At 45.8% G+C, this 25133-nt stretch overlaps 1 protein-coding gene across 1 annotated transcript in view; it reads right to left on the bottom strand.

The window, feature by feature from the left end:
* The window catches only part of LOC306919212 (uncharacterized protein), a gene marked incomplete at its 3' end in the record, with an annotated part of 54376 nt that extends 29888 nt beyond the window's left edge, over positions 1 to 24488 (bottom strand). Inside the window, exons 1-5 of the mRNA XM_079532032.1 lie at positions 24471 to 24488; positions 20364 to 20506; positions 15437 to 15649; positions 5832 to 5910; positions 2996 to 3110 (exon numbers count right to left, since the gene is read on the bottom strand). Of these exons, the coding sequence (XP_079388158.1) occupies positions 2996 to 3110; positions 5832 to 5910; positions 15437 to 15649; positions 20364 to 20506; positions 24471 to 24474 (554 nt within the window). The 5' untranslated portion in view covers positions 24475 to 24488. The remainder of the gene's footprint in view (positions 1 to 2995; positions 3111 to 5831; positions 5911 to 15436; positions 15650 to 20363; positions 20507 to 24470) is intronic.
* Positions 24489 to 25133: the final 645 nt, after the last annotated feature.

Genomic DNA, 25133 nt, shown 5'->3' with positions numbered 1-25133 from the left:
ACTGCCATAGGGAGCAGGTTGCTATGGTCTCACTGTCTCACAGGCACAGACTGCCATAGGGAGCAGGTCGCTATGGTCTCACTGTCTCACAGGCACAGACTGCCATAGGGAGCAGGTTGCTATGGTCTCACAGGCACAGACTGCCATAGGGAGCAGGTTGCTATGGTCTCACTGTCTCACAGGCACAGACTGCCATAGGGAGCAGGTTGCTATCGTCTCACTGTCTCACAGGCACAGACTGCCATAGGGAGCAGGTTGCTATGGTCTCACTGTCTCACAGGCACAGACTGCCATAGGGAGCAGGTTGCTATGGTCTCACTGTCTCACAGGCACAGACTGCCATAGGGAGCAGGTTGCTATGGTCTCACTGTCTCACAGGCACAGACTGCCATAGGGAGCAGGTTGCTATGGTCTCACAGGCACAGACTGCCATAGGGAGCAGGTTGCTATGGTCTCACTGTCTCACAGGCAGACTGCCATAGGGAGCAGGTTGCTATGGTCTCACTGTCTCACAGGCACAGACTGCCATAGGGAGCAGGTTGCTATGGTCTCACTGTCTCACAGGCACAGACTGCCATAGGGAGCAGGTTGCTATGGTCTCACTGTCTCACAGGCACAGACTGCCATAGGGAGCAGGTTGCTATGGTCTCACTGTCTCACAGGCACAGACTGCCATAGGGAGCAGGTTGCTATGGTCTCACTGTCTCACAGGCACAGACTGCCATAGGGAGCAGGTTGCTATGGTCTCACTGTCTCACAGGCACAGACTGCCATAGGGAGCAGGTTGCTATGGTCTCACTGTCTCACAGGCACAGACTGCCATAGGGAGCAGGTTGCTATGGTCTCACTGTCTCACAGGCACAGACTGCCATAGGGAGCAGGTTGCTATGGTCTCACTGTCTCACAGGCACAGACTGCCATAGGGAGCAGGTTGCTATGGTCTCACTGTCTCACAGGCACAGACTGCCATAGGGAGCAGGTTGCTATGTTCTCACTGTCTCACAGGCACAGACTGCCATAGGGAGCAGGTTGCTATGGTCTCACTGTCTCACAGGCACAGACTGCCATAGGGAGCAGGTTGCTATGGTCTCACTGTCTCACAGGCACAGACTGCCATAGGGAGCAGGTTGCTATGGTCTCACTGTCTCACAGGCACAGACTGCCATAGGGAGCAGGTTGCTATGGTCTCACTGTCTCACAGGCACAGACTGCCATAGGGAGCAGGTTGCTGGTCTCTCACTGTCTCACAGGCACAGACTGCCATAGGGAGCAGGTTGCTATGGTCTCACTGTCTCACAGTGACATATGACGAGAATCTAAATGGTAAAGGATTAGGACTACAGATTCTAAATGGTAAAGGAGTAGGACTACAGATTCTAAATGGTAAAGGATTAGGACTACAGATTATATATGGTAAAGGATTAGGACTACAGATTCTAAATGGTAAAGGATTAGGACTACAGATTCTAAATGGTAAAGGATTAGGACTACAGAATCTAAATGGTAAAGGATTAGGACTACAGATTCTAAATGGTAAAGGATTAGGACTACAGATTCTATATGGTAAAGGATTAGGACTACAGATTCTAAATGGTAAAGGATTAGGACTACAGAATCTAAATGGTAAAGGATTAGGACTACAGAATCTAAATGGTAAAGGATTAGGACTACAGAATCTAAATGGTAAAGGATTAGGACTACAGATTCTAAATGGTAAAGGATTAGGACTACAGATTCTAAATGGTAAAGGATTAGGACTACAGATTCTAAATGGTAAAGGATTAGGACTACAGATTTGGTGGCATTTCACATTGCTAAAGAATGCAGGAAGAGTGGGCACCTAAACACCAAAAGGGGTTCCCGCTCAAAATGGGTTAAAAGGATCCCTGGCCAGACAATTACAGAGCTTGTAGGTCTGCTATTTTTGAAAAATCGTGAAAATGTGGCACTTTCTTTTTTTTCTCGACGTTAGGCCTAAATGGGTTAAATATTCCTTATACTTGCCCTCTATAACTAAAAATAAAAACACCTTCAATATTTGTATTTCTTTCATAAATAGAGAATCTTTCTCTCAATAGGAACTGCTCCTGTCGCAAGTTGATGATGTCATATGTCCATGTGTGGTCCAGCCTAAGGAGATGTATGGAATGCACATTAGTCTAGTAGCCAAAAAGTGAACCCGGACATGTTGAGTACACCAACGGTTTATGTTAGAAATGTTCAGTATGGATCCCCAGCATGTAGAAACTGCCGGATGCTAACTTGCATATGTTGAGCAATTTTCACAATTGGCATAATATGTGACCATACCATTAACAACCTATAGAAGGCAAAATATTAAAAATGTCATCATGCTTTATGTAGCATGTGACGTGTCAAACTAGAGGGTTTTCATGATGCTGAATCCATTCCAAGCATTAGTTTACACTCATTGGGCTTAAAACGGCCATGCCCACTTGCCCAAATGTGCTGACATCAATTTGTGATGACGGCATTGGCCGTTTTTTGCCCAATGAGTGTTTTCTTTTCAAAACTAATGCTTGGAATGGATTCAGCATCATGAAAACCCCCTAGTTTGACACGTCACATGCTACATAAAGCATGAAGACATTTTTAATATTTTGCCTTCTATAGGTTGTTAATGGTATGGTCACATATTATGCCAATTATGAAAATTGCTCAACAAATGAAAGTTAGCATCCGGCAGTTTCTACATGCTGGGGATCCATACTCAACATTTCTAACATAAAACCTTGGTGTACTCAACATGTCCAGGTTCACTATGGGCTGGCTACTAGACTACATGCTAATAAAAAGTATTTAAATATTGCTTTGATGCTCATATTATTCTTAGGAAGTGTTAAGTTATGCATTCCATAGGGCTGGACCACACATGGACCTATCAACCACCTGCGATGGGAGCAGAAAGATTCTCTATTTAAGGGGAGAGGAGAGGAGAGGAGAGGAGAGGAGAGGTCAGCGGGGGTCAACTCACTTGGCGGTGTCGGCCCCGTTGATGATGAGCGTGTTGATGAGCAGCTCGTGGCCGTATCGAGCTGCGATGTGCAGCGGCGTGTTCCCGTTCAGATCCTCACAGTCGATCTCGGCGCCTAGAGGAGAACACAACATCAGATCTCACAGATCTATAGAGAACACAACATCAGATCTCACAGATATATAGAGAACACAACATCAGATCTCACAGATATATAGAGGAGAACACAATATCAGATATATAGATCTATAGAGAACACAACATCAGATCTATAGATCTATAGAGGAGAACACAACATCAGATCTATAGATCTATAGAGGAGAACACAACATCAGATCTATAGATCTATAGAGGAGAACACAACATCAGATCTATAGATCTATAGAGAACACAACATCAGATATATAGATCTATAGAGGAGAACACAACATCAGATCTATAGATCTATAGAGGACACAACATCAGATCTATAGATCTATAGAGAACACAACATCAGATCTATAGATCTATAGAGAACACAACATCAGATATATAGATCTATAGAGAACACAACATCAGATCTATAGATCTATAGAGAACACAACATCAGATCTATAGATCTATAGAGAACACAACATCAGATCTCACAGATCTCAGCTCCTAGAGGATAACACAATATAAGACTATAAAGCACCTGAATATAAGACTATAAAGCACCTGAATAAGACTATAAAGCACCTGAATATAAGACTATAAAGCACCTGAATATAAGACTATAAAGCACCTGAATATAAGACTATAAAGCACCTGAATATAAGGACTATAAAGCACCTGAATATAAGGACTATAAAGCACCTGAATATAAGACTATAAAGCACCTGAATATAAGACTATAAAGCACCTGAATAAGACTATAAAGCACCTGCATATAAGACTATAAAGCACCTGGATATAAGACTATAAAGCACCTGAATATAAGACTATAAAGCACCTGAATATAAGGACTATAAAGCACCTGAATATAAGGACTATAAAGCACCTGAATATAAGACTATAAAGCACCTGAATATAAGACTATAAAGCACCTGAATATAAGACTATAAAGCACCTGAATATAAGGACTATAAAGCACCTGAATATAAGACTATAAAGCACCTGAATATAAGACTATAAAGCACCTGAATATAAGACTATAAAGCACCTGAATATAAGCCGCACCAGCTAAATTTTATGGGAAAAAAACAAACGTGTACATATACAAGCCGCACTGGACTATAAGCCGCAGGTCCACTGGACTATAAGCCGCAGGTCCACTGGACTATAAGCCGCAGGTGCCATAGAGATAGATTTAGAAGGTCCCCTAGTGGCCGTTAGCTGGACTATAAGCCGCAGGTGCCATAGAGATAGATTTAGAAGGTCCCCTAGTGGCCGTTAGCTGTACTAGCTGGACTATAAGCCGCAGGTGCCATAGAGATAGATTTAGAAGGTCCCCTAGTGGCCGTTAGCTGGACTATAAGCCGCAGGTGCCATAGAGATAGATTTAGAAGGTCCCCTAGTGGCCGTTAGCTGGACTATAAGCCGCTGGTGCCATAGAGATAGATGTAGAAGGTCCCCTAGTGGCCGTTAGCTGGACTATAAGCCGCAGGTGCCATAGAGATAGATTTAGAAGGTCCCCTAGTGGCCGTTAGCTGGACTATAAGCCGCAGGTGCCATAGAGATAGATTTAGAAGGTCCCCTAGTGGCCGTTAGCTGGACTATAAGCCGCAGGTGCCATAGAGATAGATTTAGAAGGTCCCCTAGTGGCCGTTAGCTGGACTATAAGCCGCAGGTGCCATAGAGATAGATTTAGAAGGTCCCCTAGTGGCCGTTAGCTGGACTATAAGCCGCAGGTGCCATAGAGATAGATTTAGAAGGTCCCCTAGTGGCCGTTAGCTGTAAAAACCACAGATTATCCGCACCGTTGTATCGGCCGCAGGGTTCAAAGCATGGGAAAAAAGTAGCGGCTTATGAATTACGGTATATTCAAAGATTTGTGCCGCATTTTTTCGGATTTTTCAAAAATAGCAGAGCTATAGATCTGCTATTTTTCAATAGCTAAAGTATAACATAATGCTTAGTTAAAACACCAAAACGGGTTCCCGCCCAAAATGGGTTAACACTTACAGTGCTAGCATTTATTGACAAATTATGCTGTAATTCATGCCAGCATTTTCCCAGTTTAGCTCTTATTTTGAAAAGCCACATTTCCATACTTCCGGTACTGATCATAAACTAGGAAGTTGGACGGTGCGTGGTCAGGTCCTCTGTACCAAACGGAGCCAAGCCGGTGAGGTGGAAGGCTTCACAGCGTCGGCTCTGGGCCGTGGAATAAACCTTGTTTTGACCAAAAATGCCATCTGGGACAAGGAATAGGAGATACAGGCGATTTAAAGAAACGGATAGAATGGGTGTTTATGGTGATTTTTTGAGTGGTGCAACCACTCCCTTACGGAGCTATGTGTGTGTGTGTGTGTGTGTGTGTGTGTGTGGGTGGGTGGGTGGGTAGCTGGCTGGGTGTCTGGGTATGAGCACGGAAACAACATGGTTGTTTTTCACCACCTGTGCGCAACCTAACGCACACAAACACACACGCACATATTAACTGTATATATGATGCTTTCGGTACAGTACAGTACAGTACAGTACAGTACAGTACAGTACAGTACAGTACAGTACAGTACAGTACAGGGACCGCCGCACGGTAACTCTGTCATTTCTCAACCATTTCGGACGCGGGGTGGCACACCGGAACCGGCCTGGCCCCCTCGGTGTGTGATTTTCTTTTAGTCCATTTAGGAGGTTTTCAAAAGGGACTCACCGTTCTCTATCACAGCCTGAGACCTGGCGAACCTTCCGTGGATGGCTGTCATGTGGAGCGGAGTCTTTCCATCTTTACTCTGGACGGACAGAAGAGAAGAGAGTCCACAAACCTTAGACAACAAACCTTAGACAACAAACCTTAGACATCAGACCTTAGACAACAAACCTTAGACAACAGACCTTAGACATCAGACCTTAGACATCAGACCTTAGACATCAGACCTTAGACAACAAACCTTAGACAACAGACCTTAGACATCAGACCTTAGACATCAGACCTTAGACATCAAACCTTAGACATCAGACCTTAGACAACAAACCTTAGACAACAAACCTTAGACAACAAACCTTAGACAACAAACCTTAGACAACAAACCTTAGACATCAGACCTTAGACATCAAACCTTAAACATCAGACCTTAGACATCAGACCTTAGACATCAGACCTTAGACATCAGACCTTAGACATCAGACCTTAGACATCAAACCTTAGACATCAGACCTTAGACATCAGACCTTAGACATCAGACCTTAGACATCAGACCTTAGACAACAAACCTTAGACAACAGACCTTAGACATCAGACCTTAGACATCAGACCTTAGACATCAGACCTTAGACATCAGACCTTAGACATCATCCCAGTGATTTTGTTGTTTTTTCTGACGGAAAATACTTTTAATGAGCTCCTGCTGTGAGCACAACAATGTCAGGTAGGCTAATCAATATGATCATGTATTAATATAGACCATCTACAGGCTCCTAGTGATGCTGAATATAGACCATCTACAGGCTCCTAGTGATGCTGAATATAGACCATCTACAGGCTCCTAGTGATGCTGAATATAGACCATCTACAGGCTCCTAGTGATGCTGAATATAGATCATCTACAGGCTCCTAGTGATGCTGAATATAGACCATCTACAGGCTCCCAGTGATGCTGAATATAGACCATCTACAGGCTCCCAGTGATGCTGAATATAGACCATCTACAGGCTCCTAGTGATGCTGAATATAGACCATCTACAGGCTCCTAGTGATGCTGAATATAGACCATCTACAGGCTCCCAGTGATGCTGAATATAGACCATCTACAGGCTCCTAGTGATGCTGAATATAGACCATCTACAGGCTCCTAGTGATGCTGAATATAGACCATCTACAGGCTCCCAGTGATGCTGAATATAGACCATCTACAGGCTCCTAGTGATGCTGAATATAGACCATCTACAGGCTCCCAGTGATGCTGAATATAGATCATCTACAGGCTCCCAGTGATGCTGAATATAGACCATCTACAGGCTCCCAGTGATGCTGAATATAGACCATCTACAGGCTCCTAGTGATGCTGAATATAGACCATCTACAGGCTCCTAGTGATGCTGAATATAGACCATCTACAGGCTCCCAGTGATGCTGAATATAGATCATCTACAGGCTCCCAGTGATGCTGAATATAGACCATCTACAGGCTCCCAGTGATGCTGAATATAGACCATCTACAGGCTCCTAGTGATGCTGAATATAGACCATCTACAGGCTCCTAGTGATGCTGAATATAGACCATCTACAGGCTCCCAGTGATGCTGAATATAGATCATCTACAGGCTCCCAGTGATGCTGAATATAGACCATCTACAGGCTCCCAGTGATGCTGAATATAGACCATCTACAGGCTCCTAGTGATGCTGAATATAGACCATCTACAGGCTCCTAGTGATGCTGAATATAGACCATCTACAGGCTCCCAGTGATGCTGAATATAGACCATCTACAGGCTCCCAGTGATGCTGAATATAGACCATCTACAGGCTCCTAGTGATGCTGAATATAGACCATCTACAGGCTCCTAGTGATGCTGAATATAGACCATCTACAGGCTCCTAGTGATGCTGAATATAGACCATCTACAGGCTCCCAGTGATGCTGAATATAGACCATCTACAGGCTCCCAGTGATGCTGAATATAGACCATCTACAGGCTCCCAGTGATGCTGAATATAGACCATCTACAGGCTCCCAGTGATGCTGAATATAGACCATCTACAGGCTCCCAGTGATGCTGAATATAGACCATCTACAGGCTCCTAGTGATGCTGAATATAGACCATCTACAGGCTCCCAGTGATGCTGAATATAGACCATCTACAGGCTCCTAGTGATGCTGAATATAGACCATCTACAGGCTCCTAGTGATGCTGAATATAGACCATCTACAGGCTCCTAGTGATGCTGAATATAGACCATCTACAGGCTCCTAGTGATGCTGAATATAGACCATCTACAGGCTCCTAGTGATGCTGAATATAGACCATCTACAGGCTCCTAGTGATGCTGAATATAGACCATCTACAGGCTCCTAGTGATGCTGAATATAGACCATCTACAGGCTCCTAGTGATGCTGAATATAGACCATCTACAGGCTCCTAGTGATGCTGAATATAGACCATCTACAGGCTCCCAGTGATGCTGAATATAGACCATCTACAGGCTCCCAGTGATGCTGAATATAGACCATCTACAGGCTCCTAGTGATGCTGAATATAGACCATCTACAGGCTCCTAGTGATGCTGAATATAGACCATCTACAGGCTCCCAGTGATGCTGAATATAGACCATCTACAGGCTCCTAGTGATGCTGAATATAGACCATCTACAGGCTCCTAGTGATGCTGAATATAGACCATCTACAGGCTCCCAGTGATGCTGAATATAGACCATCTACAGGCTCCTAGTGATGCTGAATATAGACCATCTACAGGCTCCTAGTGATGCTGAATATAGACCATCTACAGGCTCCCAGTGATGCTGAATATAGACCATCTACAGGCTCCTAGTGATGCTGAATATAGACCATCTACAGGCTCCTAGTGATGCTGAATATAGACCATCTACAGGCTCCTAGTGATGCTGAATATAGACCATCTACAGGCTCCTAGTGATGCTGAATATAGACCATCTACAGGCTCCTAGTGATGCTGAATATAGACCATCTACAGGCTCCCAGTGATGCTGAATATAGACCATCTACAGGCTCCTAGTGATGCTGAATATAGACCATCTACAGGCTCCTAGTGATGCTGAATATAGACCATCTACAGGCTCCTAGTGATGCTGAATATAGACCATCTACAGGCTCCTAGTGATGCTGAATATAGACCATCTACAGGCTCCCAGTGATGCTGAATATAGACCATCTACAGGCTCCCAGTGATGCTGAATATAGACCATCTACAGGCTCCTAGTGATGCTGAATATAGACCATCTACAGGCTCCTAGTGATGCTGAATATAGACCATCTACAGGCTCCAGTGATGCTGAATATAGACCATCTACAGGCTCCCAGTGATGCTGAATATAGACCATCTACAGGCTCCTAGTGATGCTGAATATAGACCATCTACAGGCTCCTAGTGATGCTGAATATAGACCATCTACAGGCTCCCAGTGATGCTGAATATAGACCATCTACAGGCTCCTAGTGATGCTGAATATAGACCATCTACAGGCTCCCAGTGATGCTGAATATAGACCATCTACAGGCTCCAGTGATGCTGAATATAGACCATCTACAGGCTCCCAGTGATGCTGAATATAGACCATCTACAGGCTCCCAGTGATGCTGAATATAGACCATCTACAGGCTCCTAGTGATGCTGAATATAGACCATCTACAGGCTCCTAGTGATGCTGAATATAGACCATCTACAGGCTCCCAGTGATGCTGAATATAGACCATCTACAGGCTCCTAGTGATGCTGAATATAGACCATCTACAGGCTCCTAGTGATGCTGAATATAGACCATCTACAGGCTCCTAGTGATGCTGAATATAGACCATCTACAGGCTCCTAGTGATGCTGAATATAGACCATCTACAGGCTCCTAGTGATGCTGAATATAGACCATCTACAGGCTCCCAGTGATGCTGAATATAGACCATCTACAGGCTCCCAGTGATGCTGAATATAGACCATCTACAGGCTCCTAGTGATGCTGAATATAGACCATCTACAGGCTCCCAGTGATGCTGAATATAGACCATCTACAGGCTCCTAGTGATGCTGAATATAGACCATCTACAGGCTCCTAGTGATGCTGAATATAGACCATCTACAGGCTCCTAGTGATGCTGAATATAGACCATCTACAGGCTCCTAGTGATGCTGAATATAGACCATCTACAGGCTCCTAGTGATGCTGAATATAGACCATCTACAGGCTCCTAGTGATGCTGAATATAGACCATCTACAGGCTCCCAGTGATGCTGAATATAGACCATCTACAGGCTCCCAGTGATGCTGAATATAGACCATCTACAGGCTCCCAGTGATGCTGAATATAGACCATCTACAGGCTCCAGTGATGCTGAATATAGACCATCTACAGGCTCCTAGTGATGCTGAATATAGACCATCTACAGGCTCCTAGTGATGCTGAATATAGACCATCTACAGGCTCCTAGTGATGCTGAATATAGACCATCTACAGGCTCCCAGTGATGCTGAATATAGATCATCTACAGGCTCCCAGTGATGCTGAATATAGACCATCTACAGGCTCCTAGTGATGCTGAATATAGACCATCTACAGGCTCCTAGTGATGCTGAATATAGACCATCTACAGGCTCCTAGTGATGCTGAATATAGACCATCTACAGGCTCCTAGTGATGCTGAATATAGACCATCTACAGGCTCCCAGTGATGCTGAATATAGACCATCTACAGGCTCCTAGTGATGCTGAATATAGACCATCTACAGGCTCCTAGTGATGCTGAATATAGACCATCTACAGGCTCCTAGTGATGCTGAATATAGACCATCTACAGGCTCCCAGTGATGCTGAATATAGACCATCTACAGGCTCCCAGTGATGCTGAATATAGACCATCTACAGGCTCCCAGTGATGCTGAATATAGACCATCTACAGGCTCCCAGTGATGCTGAATATAGACCATCTACAGGCTCCTAGTGATGCTGAATATAGACCATCTACAGGCTCCTAGTGATGCTGAATATAGACCATCTACAGGCTCCTAGTGATGCTGAATATAGACCATCTACAGGCTCCTAGTGATGCTGAATATAGACCATCTACAGGCTCCCAGTGATGCTGAATATAGACCATCTACAGGCTCCCAGTGATGCTGAATATAGACCATCTACAGGCTCCCAGTGATGCTGAATATAGACCATCTACAGGCTCCCAGTGATGCTGAATATAGACCATCTACAGGCTCCTAGTGATGCTGAATATAGACCATCTACAGGCTCCTAGTGATGCTGAATATAGACTATCTACAGGCTCCTAGTGATGCTGAATATAGACCATCTACAGGCTCCTAGTGATGCTGAATATAGACCATCTACAGGCTCCTAGTGATGCTGAATATAGACCATCTACAGGCTCCTAGTGATGCTGAATATAGACCATCTACAGGCTCCCAGTGATGCTGAATATAGACCATCTACAGGCTCCTAGTGATGCTGAATATAGACCATCTACAGGCTCCTAGTGATGCTGAATATAGACCATCTACAGGCTCCCAGTGATGCTGAATATAGACCATCTACAGGCTCCTAGTGATGCTGAATATAGACCATCTACAGGCTCCTAGTGATGCTGAATATAGACCATCTACAGGCTCCCAGTGATGCTGAATATAGACCATCTACAGGCTCCCAGTGATGCTGAATATAGACCATCTACAGGCTCCCAGTGATGCTGAATATAGACCATCTACAGGCTCCCAGTGATGCTGAATATAGACCATCTACAGGCTCCCAGTGATGCTGAATATAGACCATCTACAGGCTCCTAGTGATGCTGAATATAGACCATCTACAGGCTCCCAGTGATGCTGAATATAGACCATCTACAGGCTCCCAGTGATGCTGAATATAGACCATCTACAGGCTCCTAGTGATGCTGAATATAGACCATCTACAGGCTCCTAGTGATGCTGAATATAGACCATCTACAGGCTCCTAGTGATGCTGAATATAGACCATCTACAGGCTCCTAGTGATGCTGAATATAGACCATCTACAGGCTCCTAGTGATGCTGAATATAGACCATCTACAGGCTCCTAGTGATGCTGAATATAGACCATCTACAGGCTCCTAGTGATGCTGAATATAGACCATCTACAGGCTCCCAGTGATGCTGAATATAGACCATCTACAGGCTCCCAGTGATGCTGAATATAGACCATCTACAGGCTCCCAGTGATGCTGAATATAGACCATCTACAGGCTCCCAGTGATGCTGAATATAGACCATCTACAGGCTCCCAGTGATGCTGAATATAGACCATCTACAGGCTCCCAGTGATGCTGAATATAGACCATCTACAGGCTCCTAGTGATGCTGAATATAGACCATCTACAGGCTCCTAGTGATGCTGAATATAGACCATCTACAGGCTCCTAGTGATAATGAATATAGACCATCTACAGGCTCCTAGTGATGCTGAATATAGACCATCTACAGGCTCCCAGTGATGCTGAATATAGACCATCTACAGGCTCCTAGTGATGCTGAATATAGACCATCTACAGGCTCCTAGTGATGCTGAATATAGACCATCTACAGGCTCCTAGTGATGCTGAATATAGACCATCTACAGGCTCCTAGTGATGCTGAATATAGACCATCTACAGGCTCCTAGTGATGCTGAATATAGACCATCTACAGGCTCCTAGTGATGCTGAATATAGACCATCTACAGGCTCCCAGTGATGCTGAATATAGACCATCTACAGGCTCCTAGTGATGCTGAATATAGACCATCTACAGGCTCCCAGTGATGCTGAATATAGACCATCTACAGGCTCCCAGTGATGCTGAATATAGACCATCTACAGGCTCCTAGTGATGCTGAATATAGACCATCTACAGGCTCCCAGTGATGCTGAATATAGACCATCTACAGGCTCCTAGTGATGCTGAATATAGACCATCTACAGGCTCCTAGTGATGCTGAATATAGACCATCTACAGGCTCCCAGTGATGCTGAATATAGACCATCTACAGGCTCCCAGTGATGCTGAATATAGACCATCTACAGGCTCCCAGTGATGCTGAATATAGATCATCTACAGGCTCCTAGTGATGCTGAATATAGACCATCTACAGGCTCCCAGTGATGCTGAATATAGACCATCTACAGGCTCCCAGTGATGCTGAATATAGATCATCTACAGGCTCCTAGTGATGCTGAATATAGACCATCTACAGGCTCCCAGTGATGCTGAATATAGACCATCTACAGGCTCCTAGTGATGCTGAATATAGACCATCTACAGGCTCCCAGTGATGCTGAATATAGACCATCTACAGGCTCCTAGTGATGCTGAATATAGACCATCTACAGGCTCCTAGTGATGCTGAATATAGACCATCTACAGGCTCCTAGTGATGCTGAATATAGACCATCTACAGGCTCCCAGTGATGCTGAATATAGACCATCTACAGGCTCCCAGTGATGCTGAATATAGACCATCTACAGGCTCCCAGTGATGCTGAATATAGACCATCTACAGGCTCCTAGTGATGCTGAATATAGACCATCTACAGGCTCCCAGTGATGCTGAATATAGACCATCTACAGGCTCCTAGTGATGCTGAATATAGACCATCTACAGGCTCCCAGTGATGCTGAATATAGACCATCTACAGGCTCCTAGTGATGCTGAATATAGACCATCTACAGGCTCCTAGTGATGCTGAATATAGACCATCTACAGGCTCCTAGTGATGCTGAATATAGACCATCTACAGGCTCCCAGTGATGCTGAATATAGACCATCTACAGGCTCCTAGTGATGCTGAATATAGACCATCTACAGGCTCCTAGTGATGCTGAATATAGACCATCTACAGGCTCCCAGTGATGCTGAATATAGACCATCTACAGGCTCCTAGTGATGCTGAATATAGACCATCTACAGGCTCCTAGTGATGCTGAATATAGACCATCTACAGGCTCCTAGTGATGCTGAATATAGACCATCTACAGGCTCCTAGTGATGCTGAATATAGACCATCTACAGGCTCCTAGTGATGCTGAATATAGACCATCTACAGGCTCCTAGTGATGCTGAATATAGACCATCTACAGGCTCCTAGTGATGCTGAATATAGACCATCTACAGGCTCCTAGTGATGCTGAATATAGACCATCTACAGGCTCCCAGTGATGCTGAATATAGACCATCTACAGGCTCCCAGTGATGCTGAATAAACTCGTACATTAATTTATTAGTGGCAAGATACTTTTCAACCTGTTCATAGACCATTTTTTCCATCACTTTCGAGATGGAGCTTAGAATAGAAATAGGGCGGTAGTTGCCGGGGTCTAATTTACTCCCTTTCTTGTGCAAGGGGGTTACTTTGGCCAGTTTGAAATCTTGGGGGACCTGTCCCTGTTGGAGAGGTTCACTATGTGGGTGATGATTGGAGCTATAGAGATGGCTGAGTCTCTGAGAAATTTGGAGGGAATGTTGTCATGGCCTTGTGGGGTTGGAGGGCACTCAGTTTCTTAAGTACCTCATCAGTTGTTACCATAACTAGTTTAAAATCGTCTTTACAAACACCTAGGTTTCTGTAGAAGGTTTTAATGTGCTCTACACCAAAGAGCCCAGAGTGGGAGGGCAGATTGTTAACCAGAGTTGTTGCTATGTTTGTAAAGAAGATGTTCAAGTAGTTGGCCACATCAAGCTTGTCAGTGATGAGAGTGTCGTTCGCTTTAATGTTTATGTTTGAAAACCTGGTTTTCAGTTTCTGACCGCAGCCTAGTTGGTTGTTGAGTAGCTTCCAGAGCTCCCGAGGATTGTTTTTGTTTTCCTCAGCTTTATCATTAATAAAGCCCAACGCTTTTATTGTGAAGGCAAAAGTTTCTGAATGTTTCTCGTTTCTCACAGCCTGCGTGTCTATATCCGAGTGTTGAAAATAGCTGATCTGCAAGCTCACAACGCGGTGCGGACGCGACTGCGCGCTCCAGTTGCGCGCTGCGCGCTCCAGTTGCGCGCTGCGCGCTCCAGTGAAATTGTACTACGGCTGAGAAAGATTAGTTAATTTGTGTCGGATTAGGATTTATTGGTGGGTTTTCCGCTAGATATGAAGGCCTGTTTAGGGATCGCACGATCCCTTCGTTCAACTTCGGATGAACGAAGTTGAACGTGAGATTAAGTGACGTTCACACACGCCAGAATGAACGCGTTCACAATGACGTTCATCAAGCAGAATGACAGTACGTTCAGTTCACTGAATTACAGTCCGTTCAGTTCATCAAGCAGAATTACAGTACGTTCAGTTCACTGAATTACAGTACGTTCAGTTCACGTTCAGCCACAATATGAACGCGTTCGGGTACAACACTGCCTAACTGGGTTCATGTAAATCGCTTTGGATTAAGAGCGTCTGCTAAATGCCTAAATTGTAAATTATCTACCATATGAGTGGAACCTCGGTCGACCTACAATATCAGTGGTATGGTAGCAGCTCCCCCTGGTGGGGGGGGAGGGGTCTCACCTTGATGTTAATGTCAGCGCCCCCTGGTGGGAGGAGGGGGGAGGGGCAGGGGTCTCACCTTGATGTTGACGTCGGCTCCGTTGCAGACCAGCAGCTCCAGACACAGCGCCCCCTGGCGGGAGGCCGAGGTAAAGTGCAGCGGAGCGAAGCCCTTCTCGTTGACCTGGTTGACGTGAGCGCCGCACTCCATCAGCTCGTTGACCACCACGTCCTGCCCGTTGTAGCACGCCACGTGGAGGGGCGTGTTCCCGAAGGCGTTGGGCTCGTTGATCTGGGGAGAGAGAGAGAGAGAGAGTCAGGGGCGTTGTAGCACGCCACGTGGAGGGGCGTGTTCCCGAAGGCGTTGGGCTCGTTGATCTGGGGAGAGAGAGAGAGAGAGGAGAGTCATGGGCGAGAGTCATAAGCGATGTATAGACACAGAGAGAGAGAGGACAGTGGCCTTGTGGTTAGAGTGTCCGCCCTGAAACTGGGAGGTCGGGGGTTCGATTCCCCGGCCGGGTCATACCAAAGACTGTAAAAATGGGACCCATTTTATATACTATTATATACTTATTATATATTGAAAAATAGCAGATCTACAAGCAGCTTTTGAAAAGTCTTGAAAATGTTTTTTTTATTGGGGACATTTTAAGCAGCACATCTGACAAGAAAATCTTTGCACATAAAGTCACCCATTTTTCTTGTGTGTGTGATGGGCATGTGTCTGTAGCTGGGGGTGTAGCGGTCCCCGCCGAAAGAAGGTCAAGACTTGTACTGATAATAATAATAATAATAATAATAATATGATGGTAGGGAATTTATTTAAGTCCATAAACCACCGTAAGAACGTATGCCTCTTCAGGGGGTGATAAAACAATCATTGAATGTCTCCAAATACAAACGGTAAAATGTTTGCTTTGTAGCAGCAGCAAAACACGCGCCTCTTCCTCTCTCTCTGGTTATTATGGGTGCGTTCGTAATGCACCCTGAACACACTGGTGTGCTCTCTCCCTGAACACACTGGTGTGCTCTCTCTCCCTGAACACACTGGTGTGCTCTCTCTCCCTGAACACACTGGTGTGCTCTCTCCCTGAACACACTGGTGTGCTCTCTCCCTGAACACACTGGTGTGCTCTCTCCCTGAACACACTGGTGTGCTCTCTCTCCCTGAACACACTGGTGTGCTCTCTCTCCCTGAACACACTGGTGTGCTCTCTCTCCCTGAACACACTGGTGTGCTCTCTCTCCCTGAACACACTGGTGTGCTCTCTCTCCCTGAACACACTGGTGTGCTCTCTCTCCCTGAACACACTGGTGTGCTCTCTCTCCCTGAACACACTGGTGTGCTCTCTCCCTGAACACACTGGTGTGCTCTCTCCCTGAACACACTGGTGTGCTCTCTCTCCCTGAACACACTGGTGTGCTCTCTCTCCCTGAACACACTGGTGTGCTCTCTCTCCCTGAACACACTGGTGTGCTCTCTCTCCCTGAACACACTGGTGTGCTCTCTCCCTGAACACACTGGTGTGCTCTCTCCCTGAACACACTGGTGTGCTCTCTCTCCCTGAACACACTGGTGTGCTCTCTCCCTGAACACACTGGTGTGCTCTCTCTCCCTGAACACACTGGTGTGCTCTCTCTCCCTGAACACACTGGTGTGCTCTCTCTCCCTGAACACACTGGTGTGCTCTCTCCCTGAACACACTGGTGTGCTCTCTCTCCCTGAACACACTGGTGTGCTCTCTCTCCCTGAACACACTGGTGTGCTCTCTCTCCCTGAACACACTGGTGTGCTCTCTCTCCCTGAACACACTGGTGTGCTCTCTCCCTGAACACACTGGTGTGCTCTCTCTCCCTGAACACACTGGTGTGCTCTCTCTCCCTGAACACACTGGTGCGCTCTCTCTCCCTGAACACACTGGTGTGCTCTCTCCCTGAACACACTGGTGTGCTCTCTCCCTGAACACACTGGTGTGCTCTCTCCCTGAACACACTGGTGTGCTCTCTCCCTGAACACACTGGTGTGCTCTCTCTCCCTGAACACACTGGTGTGCTCTCTCTCCCTGAACACACTGGTGTGCTCTCTCTCCCTGAACACACTGGTGTGCTCTCTCCCTGAACACACTAGTGTGCTCTCTCCCTGAAAACACTAGGGCTGACCTCGATTAGTCAAATAGTCGACTAATCGATCGGAACGGGTCTCAGTCGACTGACAACCTCTCAGTCGATGTTCACCAAAAAAAAAAAAAAAAAAAAAAACAGTCGGGACGAATTTTTTTTTTTGGGCCGGGTGGAAAACCCCTCCGTTATAATGGTATGCTCCCAGTCCCCGCACCGCAGCATCGGGGAACACTCTGGCAGCCAGAGTAAAAAAGGCTGGGAGGGACCGAGCCGAGGGAGGCTACTGTACTGTAGCCTACATGTTGTTTATGCTCTGGAGTCCAGACCCATGCAGTTTAATAATATACAGTCACAACAGAATGCACACTGCTGTCTCGTGTCTCATCACAATCCCAATGCGCCACCCGTGAAGTCGGGGGGGAAATAAAAAACAGGCTGCTAGTGTTAGTGTAGGGTCGGGGATCGTTAGCTTAGCGCGTAGCTACTGATTCAACCCACTGATTGAACTTCATCTCCGCCTGTAATCTAGGTTATTTTTTTATTGACAACGTGAACGAACCCCGACACCAGCACTGCAAAAATAGACAGATCTACAAGCTCTCAACGCGTAGCGAACGGCGCTGCAAAAACAGGCAGGACGCGATGCATTGAGAGCTTGTGGATCAGCCTCCCCGACGGTGCGGGGAGGCAAGAGTTCTCCGGGGAGGAGGAGAAGTTACCAGGGCAGGCTACATGTTGCTGCGGCTAACAACACTGTCACCAGCCAGTGGTTGTGATGTTAGCTTGTGCAGCTGCTTGTCCGTTCCAACTTCACTTCATCTCCACCTGTAACTTATTTTTTATTTTGTTACCCTGGCTGCGCAGCTGCGCTGCAAAAATAGACTGATCTACAAGCTCTCAACGCGTAGCGAACGGCGCTGCAAAAACAGGCAGGATGCGGCGCCTTGAGAGCTTATCGCCCAACCTTAATGCAAATGTGTTGTTTTTTTTTTTGGGGGGGGGGGTGCAGGGGGGTGTTCAGTCGACTATCAGTCGACTAACAGCAAATTTATTCATATTAATTTCGACTATACAAATCCTTAGTCGGGGACAGCCCTAGAACACACTGGTGTGCTCTCTCCCTGAACACACTGGTGTGCTCTCTCCCTGAACACACTGGTGTGCTCTCTCTCCCTGAACACACTGGTGTGCTCTCTCTCCCTGAACACACTGGTGTGCTCTCTCTCCCTGAACACACTGGTGTGCTCTCTCTCCCTGAACACACTGGTGTGCTCTCTCTCCCTGAACACACTGGTGTGCTCTCTCTCCCTGAACACACTGGTGTGCTCTCTCCCTGAACACACTGGTGTGCTCTCTCCCTGAACACACTGGTGTGCTCTCTCTCCCTGAACACACTGGTGTGCTCTCTCTCCCTGAACACACTGGTGTGCTCTCTCTCCCTGAACACACTGGTGTGCTCTCTCTCCCTGAACACACTGGTGTGCTCTCTCTCCCTGAACACACTGGTGTGCTCTCTCCCTGAACACACTGGTGTGCTCTCTCCCTGAACACACTGGTGTGCTCTCTCTCCCTGAACACACTGGTGTGCTCTCTCTCCCTGAACACACTGGTGTGCTCTCTCCCTGAACACACTGGTGTGCTCTCTCTCCCTGAACACACTGGTGTGCTCTCTCTCCCTGAACACACTGGTGTGCTCTCTCTCCCTGAACACACTGGTGTGCTCTCTCTCCCTGAACACACTGGTGTGCTCTCTCTCCCTGAACACACTGGTGTGCTCTCTCTCCCTGAACACACTGGTGTGCTCTCTCCCTGAACACACTGGTGTGCTCTCTTGTCGTTTGTTTATTCAGTGCACTCGGTGCGTTGTCGTTCCAAAGTCCAGTGCGCTGCACCGGGTGGGCCGAGGGCCCGCACTTTGCGACCCTACCCTGAAGCTGGGGTCGTTCGGTGTGAATGCGTCACAGCTGTGGTCGTTCGTAAATAAGGCACACTGAACGCACTCTGTGACGTCACCGCCCACCACACTCAACAAACTGACCACATTCCCCGGTGCGCATTTCCGAACGCACCCTATGTCCTATCCTTCCTCTTCCTGGTGCGCAGGGAGCTATGTCACACAAAACTCCCTTCAAAATAAAAGCATTTGGCTCAAATCACAAAATAAAAGGAAATCGACTTAAAACAGGTATGTTTCACAATAAGATCATAATAACGATGTCTGTTCACCCAGAATATAGAATAGTTCAGTGAAAAACGTGTTTTGGTTCTTTGCTGGGGACAAGATCAATACATGTGTGTGTGATGTGCATGTGTCTATAGCTGGGGACAAGACCTGTGTGTGTGTGTGATGTGCATGTGTCTGTAGCTGGGGACAAGACCAATACATGCGTGTGTGATGTGCATGTGTCTGTAGCTGGGGACAAGACCAATACATGTGTGTGTGATGTGCATGTGTCTGTAGCTGGGGACAAGACCTGTGTGTGTGTGTGATGTGCATGTGTCTGTAGCTGGGGACAAGACCAATACATGTGTGTGTGATGTGCATGTGTCTGTAGCTGGGGACAAGACCAATACATGTGTGTGTGATGTGCATGTGTCTGTAGCTGGGGACAAGACCTGTGTGTGTGTGTGTGTGTGTGTGTGTGTGTGTGTGTGTGTGTGTGTGTGTGTGTGTGTGTGTGTGTGTGTGTGTGTGTGTGTGTGTGTGTGTGTGTGTGTGTGTGTGTGTAGGATACATCTCAGCCACCCTGGCTTTACTAAGATGAGCTCTATGTACTACTTTCAGTTGAATTGGGCATGTTTGGGGTCCTTGACATGAAAAAGGTTGAGCACCACTGACAGAGACACATGTGTGTGTGCGTGTCTTGCGTGCGTGCGTGTCTTACGTCCACCCCCAGGTCCAGCAGGTATTTCACCACCCCGATCATTCCACTAGAGGCAGCAGCGTGCAGAGGAGTGTACGACTTCTTGTCCTTACACGACACCTCTGCTCCGTGAGAGGCCAGCAGCTTGACCACCTCGATGTGTCCTGCACACACACACACACACACACACACACACACACACACACACACACACACACACACACACACACACACACACACACACACACACACACACACACACACACACACACACACACACACACACACACACACACACACACACACACACACACACACACACACCTTTGAAAGCTGCAAAGATCCCAAACTTTTATGTTCAACCTCAGGATTCTCTCCCATGGGAGACTAAACGTCTAGATACGCTGCCCGGGTAAACAAAATGGCGCTTTCAAAGTGACGGTACACACATTAACCATTAACAGTTTATAGCATCATGTTATGCTTTAGCTATTGAAAAATAGCAGATCTACAAGCTCAAAACGCGCCACCGAGTGGCTTGTAGGTCTGCTATTTTTGAAAAATCGAAGAACATAGAAACATAGCTTTTTCAGAAAACTGTCAGGATGTAGAAGACATATTGATATCTGATCTCAGGTCAAAATGGGTTAATATTATTTTATTGGTAAAATGTTCAACTGCCTTCCGTCTGTTATTAAAGTTCTGTATTTGAGGCTCTAGTAAAACATACTGGTTCTGTTATTAAAGTTCTGTATTTGAGGCTCTAGTAAAACATACTGGTTCCGTTATTAAAGTTCTGTATTTGAGGCTCTAGTAAAACATACTGGTTCTGTTATTAAAGTTCTGTATTTGAGGCTCTAGTAAAACATACTGGTTCCGTTATTAAAGTTCTGTATTTGAGGCTCTAGTAAAACATACTGGTTCTGTTATTAAAGTTCTGTATTTGAGGCTCTAGTAAAACATACTGGTTCTGTTATTAAAGTTCTGTATTTGAGGCTCTAGTAAAACATACTGGTTCTGTTATTAAAGTTCTGTATTTGAGGCTCTAGTAAAACATACTGGTTCTGTTATTAAAGTTCTGTATTTGAGGCTCTAGTAAAACATACTGGTTCTGTTATTAAAGTTCTGTATTTGAGGCTCTAGTAAAACATACTGGTTCTGTTATTAAAGTTCTGTATTTGAGGCTCTAGTAAAACATACTGGTTCTGTTATTAAAGTTCTGTATTTGAGGCTCTAGTAAAACATACTGGTTCTGTTATTAAAGTTCTGTATTTGAGGCTCTAGTAAAACATACTGGTTCCGTTATTAAAGTTCTGTATTTGAGGCTCTAGTAAAACATACTGGTTCCGTTATTAAAGTTCTGTATTTGAGGCTCTAGTAAAACATACTGGTTCCGTTATTAAAGTTCTGTATTTGAGGCTCTAGTAAAACATACTGGTTCTTGTTATTAAAGTTCTGTATTTGAGGCTCTAGTAAAACATACTGGTTCTGTTATTAAAGTTCTGTATTTGAGGCTCTAGTAAAACATACTGGTTCTTGTTATTAAAGTTCTGTATTTGAGGCTCTAGTAAAACATACTGGTTCTGTTATTAAAGTTCTGTATTTGAGGCTCTAGTAAAACATACTGGTTCTGTTATTAAAGTTCTGTATTTGAGGCTCTAGTAAAACATACTGGTTCTGTTATTAAAGTTCTGTATTTGAGGCTCTAGTAAAACATACTGGTTCTGTTATTAAAGTTCTGTATTTGAGGCTCTAGTAAAACATACTGGTTCTGTTCAGGATGTGTTGTCGTCTCCCGTCTTTACATAATATAAACTGTGGTTCAGGAGGTAGAGCAGGTCGTCCAATGATCCATGGGTCGGCGGTTCGAATCCCGGCTCCTCCTGTCTACATGTCGAAGTGTCCTTGTGCAAGACACTGAACCCCTAATTGCTCCCGATGTGCTGGTTGGTGCCTTGCATGGCTTCCGCCGCAATCGGTGTATGAATGTGTGTGTGAATGGGTGAATGTAATGCACAGTCTATGTAAAGGTGTATGAATGTGTGTGTGAATGGGTGAATGTAATGCAGTCTATGTAAAGGTGTATGAATGTGTGTGTGAATGGGTGAATGTAATGCACCATCTATGTAAAGGTGTGTGAATGTGTGTGTGAATGGGTGAATGTAATGCACCATCTATGTAAAGGTGTGTGAATGTGTGTGTGAATGTGTGTGTGTGAATGGGTGAATGTAATGCACAATCTATGTAAAGGTGTGTGAATGTGTGTGTGAATGGGTGAATGTAATGCACAGTCTATGTAAAGGTGTGTGAATGTGTGTGTGAATGGGTGAATGTAATGCACCATCTATGTAAAGGTGTGTGAATGTGTGTGTGTGAATGGGTGAATGTAATGCACAATCTATGTAAAGGTGTGTGAATGTGTGTGTGTGTGTGAATGGGTGAATGTAATGCACAGTCTATGTAAAGGTGTGTGAATGTGTGTGTGAATGGGTGAATGTAATGCACAGTCTATGTAAAGGTGTGTGAATGTGTGTGTGAATGGGTGAATGTAATGCAGTCTATGTAAAGGTGTGTGAATGTGTGTGTGAATGGGTGAATGTAATGCACAGTCTATGTAAAGGTGTGTGAATGTGTGTGTGAATGGGTGAATGTAATGCACACACAGTCTATGTAAAGGTGTGTGAATGTGTGTGTGAATGGGTGAATGTAATGCACCATCTATGTAAAGGTGTGTGAATGTGTGTGTGAATGGGTGAATGTAATGCACAGTCTATGTAAAGGTGTGTATGTGTGTGTGAATGGGTGAATGTAATGCACAGTTTATGTAAAGGTGTGTGAATGTGTGTGTGTGAATGGGTGAATGTAATGCACAGTCTATGTAAAGGTGTGTGAATGTGTGTGTGAATGGGTGAATGTGTGTGTGAATGGGTGAATGTGTGTGTGAATGGGTGAATGTGTGTGTGAATGGGTGAATGTAATGCACATTCTATGTAAAGGTGTATGAATGTGTGTGTGAATGGGTGAATGTAATGCACAGTAAGGTTGGGCGATATGCCAATCTTTTTCAATCGCCCATCGTCTGTCCAAAAATCGCCGATGGACGATATATTCGTGTCATAAAAGTAAAGTGAGAACAGCTCACTACAGGTCGCAAAAAAGCCAGATCTACAAGCTCTCAAGGCGCCGCGACCTGCCTGTTTTTGCAGCGCCGTTTGCTACGCGTTGAGAGCTTGTAGATCCGTCTATTTTTGCAGCGCAGCTGCGCAGCCAGGGTAACAAAATAAGAAATAAGTTACAGGTGGAGATGGAGTGAAGTTGGAACGGACAAGCAGCTGCAAGCCAAGCTAACATCACAACCACTGGCTGGTGACAGTGTTATTAGCCGCAGCAACATGTAGCCTGCCCTAGTAACTTCTCCTCCTTCCCGGAGAAGTCTTGCCTCCCTCCCCTCGGAGCGCCGGCCCCCCATGCTGCTGCGGCTGATCCACAAGCTCTCAAGGCATCGCGTCCTGCCTGTTTTTGCAGCGCCGTTCTGTCTATTTTTGCAGCGCTGGTGTCGGGGTTCGTTCACGTTGTCAATACAAAAATAACCTAGATTACAGGCGGAGATGAAGTTCAATCAGTGGGTTGAATCAGTAGCTACGCGCTAAGCTAACGATCCCCGACCCTACACTAACACTAGCAGCCTGTTTTTTATTTCCCCCCCGACTTCACGGGTGGCACATTGGGATTGTGATGAGACACGAGACAGCAGTGTGCATTCTGTTGTGACTGTATATTATTAAACTGCATGGGTCTGGACTCCGGAGCGTAAATGCATGTAGGCTACAGTACAGTAGCCTCCCTCGGCAGTCGGCTCGGTCCCAGCCTTTACTCTGGCCGTTCCCCGATGCTACGTGCGGGGACTCTGGGAGCATACCATTATAACGGGGGGATTTCCACCCGGCCGCTGTTACTACTTTGCTGGCCCAAATTGATTCACACGTTGCTCACACTTTACAGTTTAATTGGGCTAATATTTTGCAAAAGAAAAAATCGTCCCGAAAAATCGCCTAATCAAAATATCTATGTAAAGCGTCTTGGATAAGGCGCTAAGCAGCCCAGTGATTGGTCAGTGAGGTAACCTACCCATGTAAGCTGCCCAGTGATTGGTCAGTGAACCTACCCATGTAACGGCCCAGTGATTGGTCAGTGAACCTACCCATGTAAGCGGCCCAGTGATTGGGTCAGTGAACCTACCCATGTAAGCTGCCCAGTGATTGGTCAGTGAGGTAACCTACCCATGTAAGCGGCCCAGTGATTGGTCAGTGAACCTACCCATGTAAGCGGCCCAGTGATTGGTCAGTGAACCTACCCATGTAAGCGGCCAGATATTGGTCAGTGAACCTACCCATGTAAGCGGTCCCAGTGATTGGTCAGTGAACCTACCCATGTAAGCGGCCCAGTGATTGGTCAGTGAACCTACCCATGTAAGCGGCCCAGTGATTGGTCAGTGAACCTACCCATGTAAGCTGCCCAGTGATTGGTCAGTGAACCTACCCATGTAAGCTGCCCAGTGATTGGTCAGTGAACCTACCCATGTAAGCTGCCCAGTGATTGGTCAGTGAACCTACCCATGTAAGCTGCCCAGTGATTGGTCAGTGAACCTACCCATGTAAGCGGCCCAGTGATTGGTCAGTGAACCTACCCATGTAAGCTGCCCAGTGATTGGTCAGGAACCTACCCATGTAAGCGGCCCAGTGATTGGTCAGTGAGGTAACCTACCCATGTAAGCGGCCCAGTGATTGGTCA

This window comes from Electrona antarctica, assembly GCF_951216825.1.
Source record: "Electrona antarctica genome assembly, contig: scaffold_655, whole genome shotgun sequence".
Taxonomy (NCBI): Eukaryota; Metazoa; Chordata; class Actinopteri; order Myctophiformes; family Myctophidae; genus Electrona; species Electrona antarctica.
The sequence above is the reverse complement of the archived record's forward strand: the minus strand, read 5'-3'. Positions and strand labels throughout refer to the sequence as shown.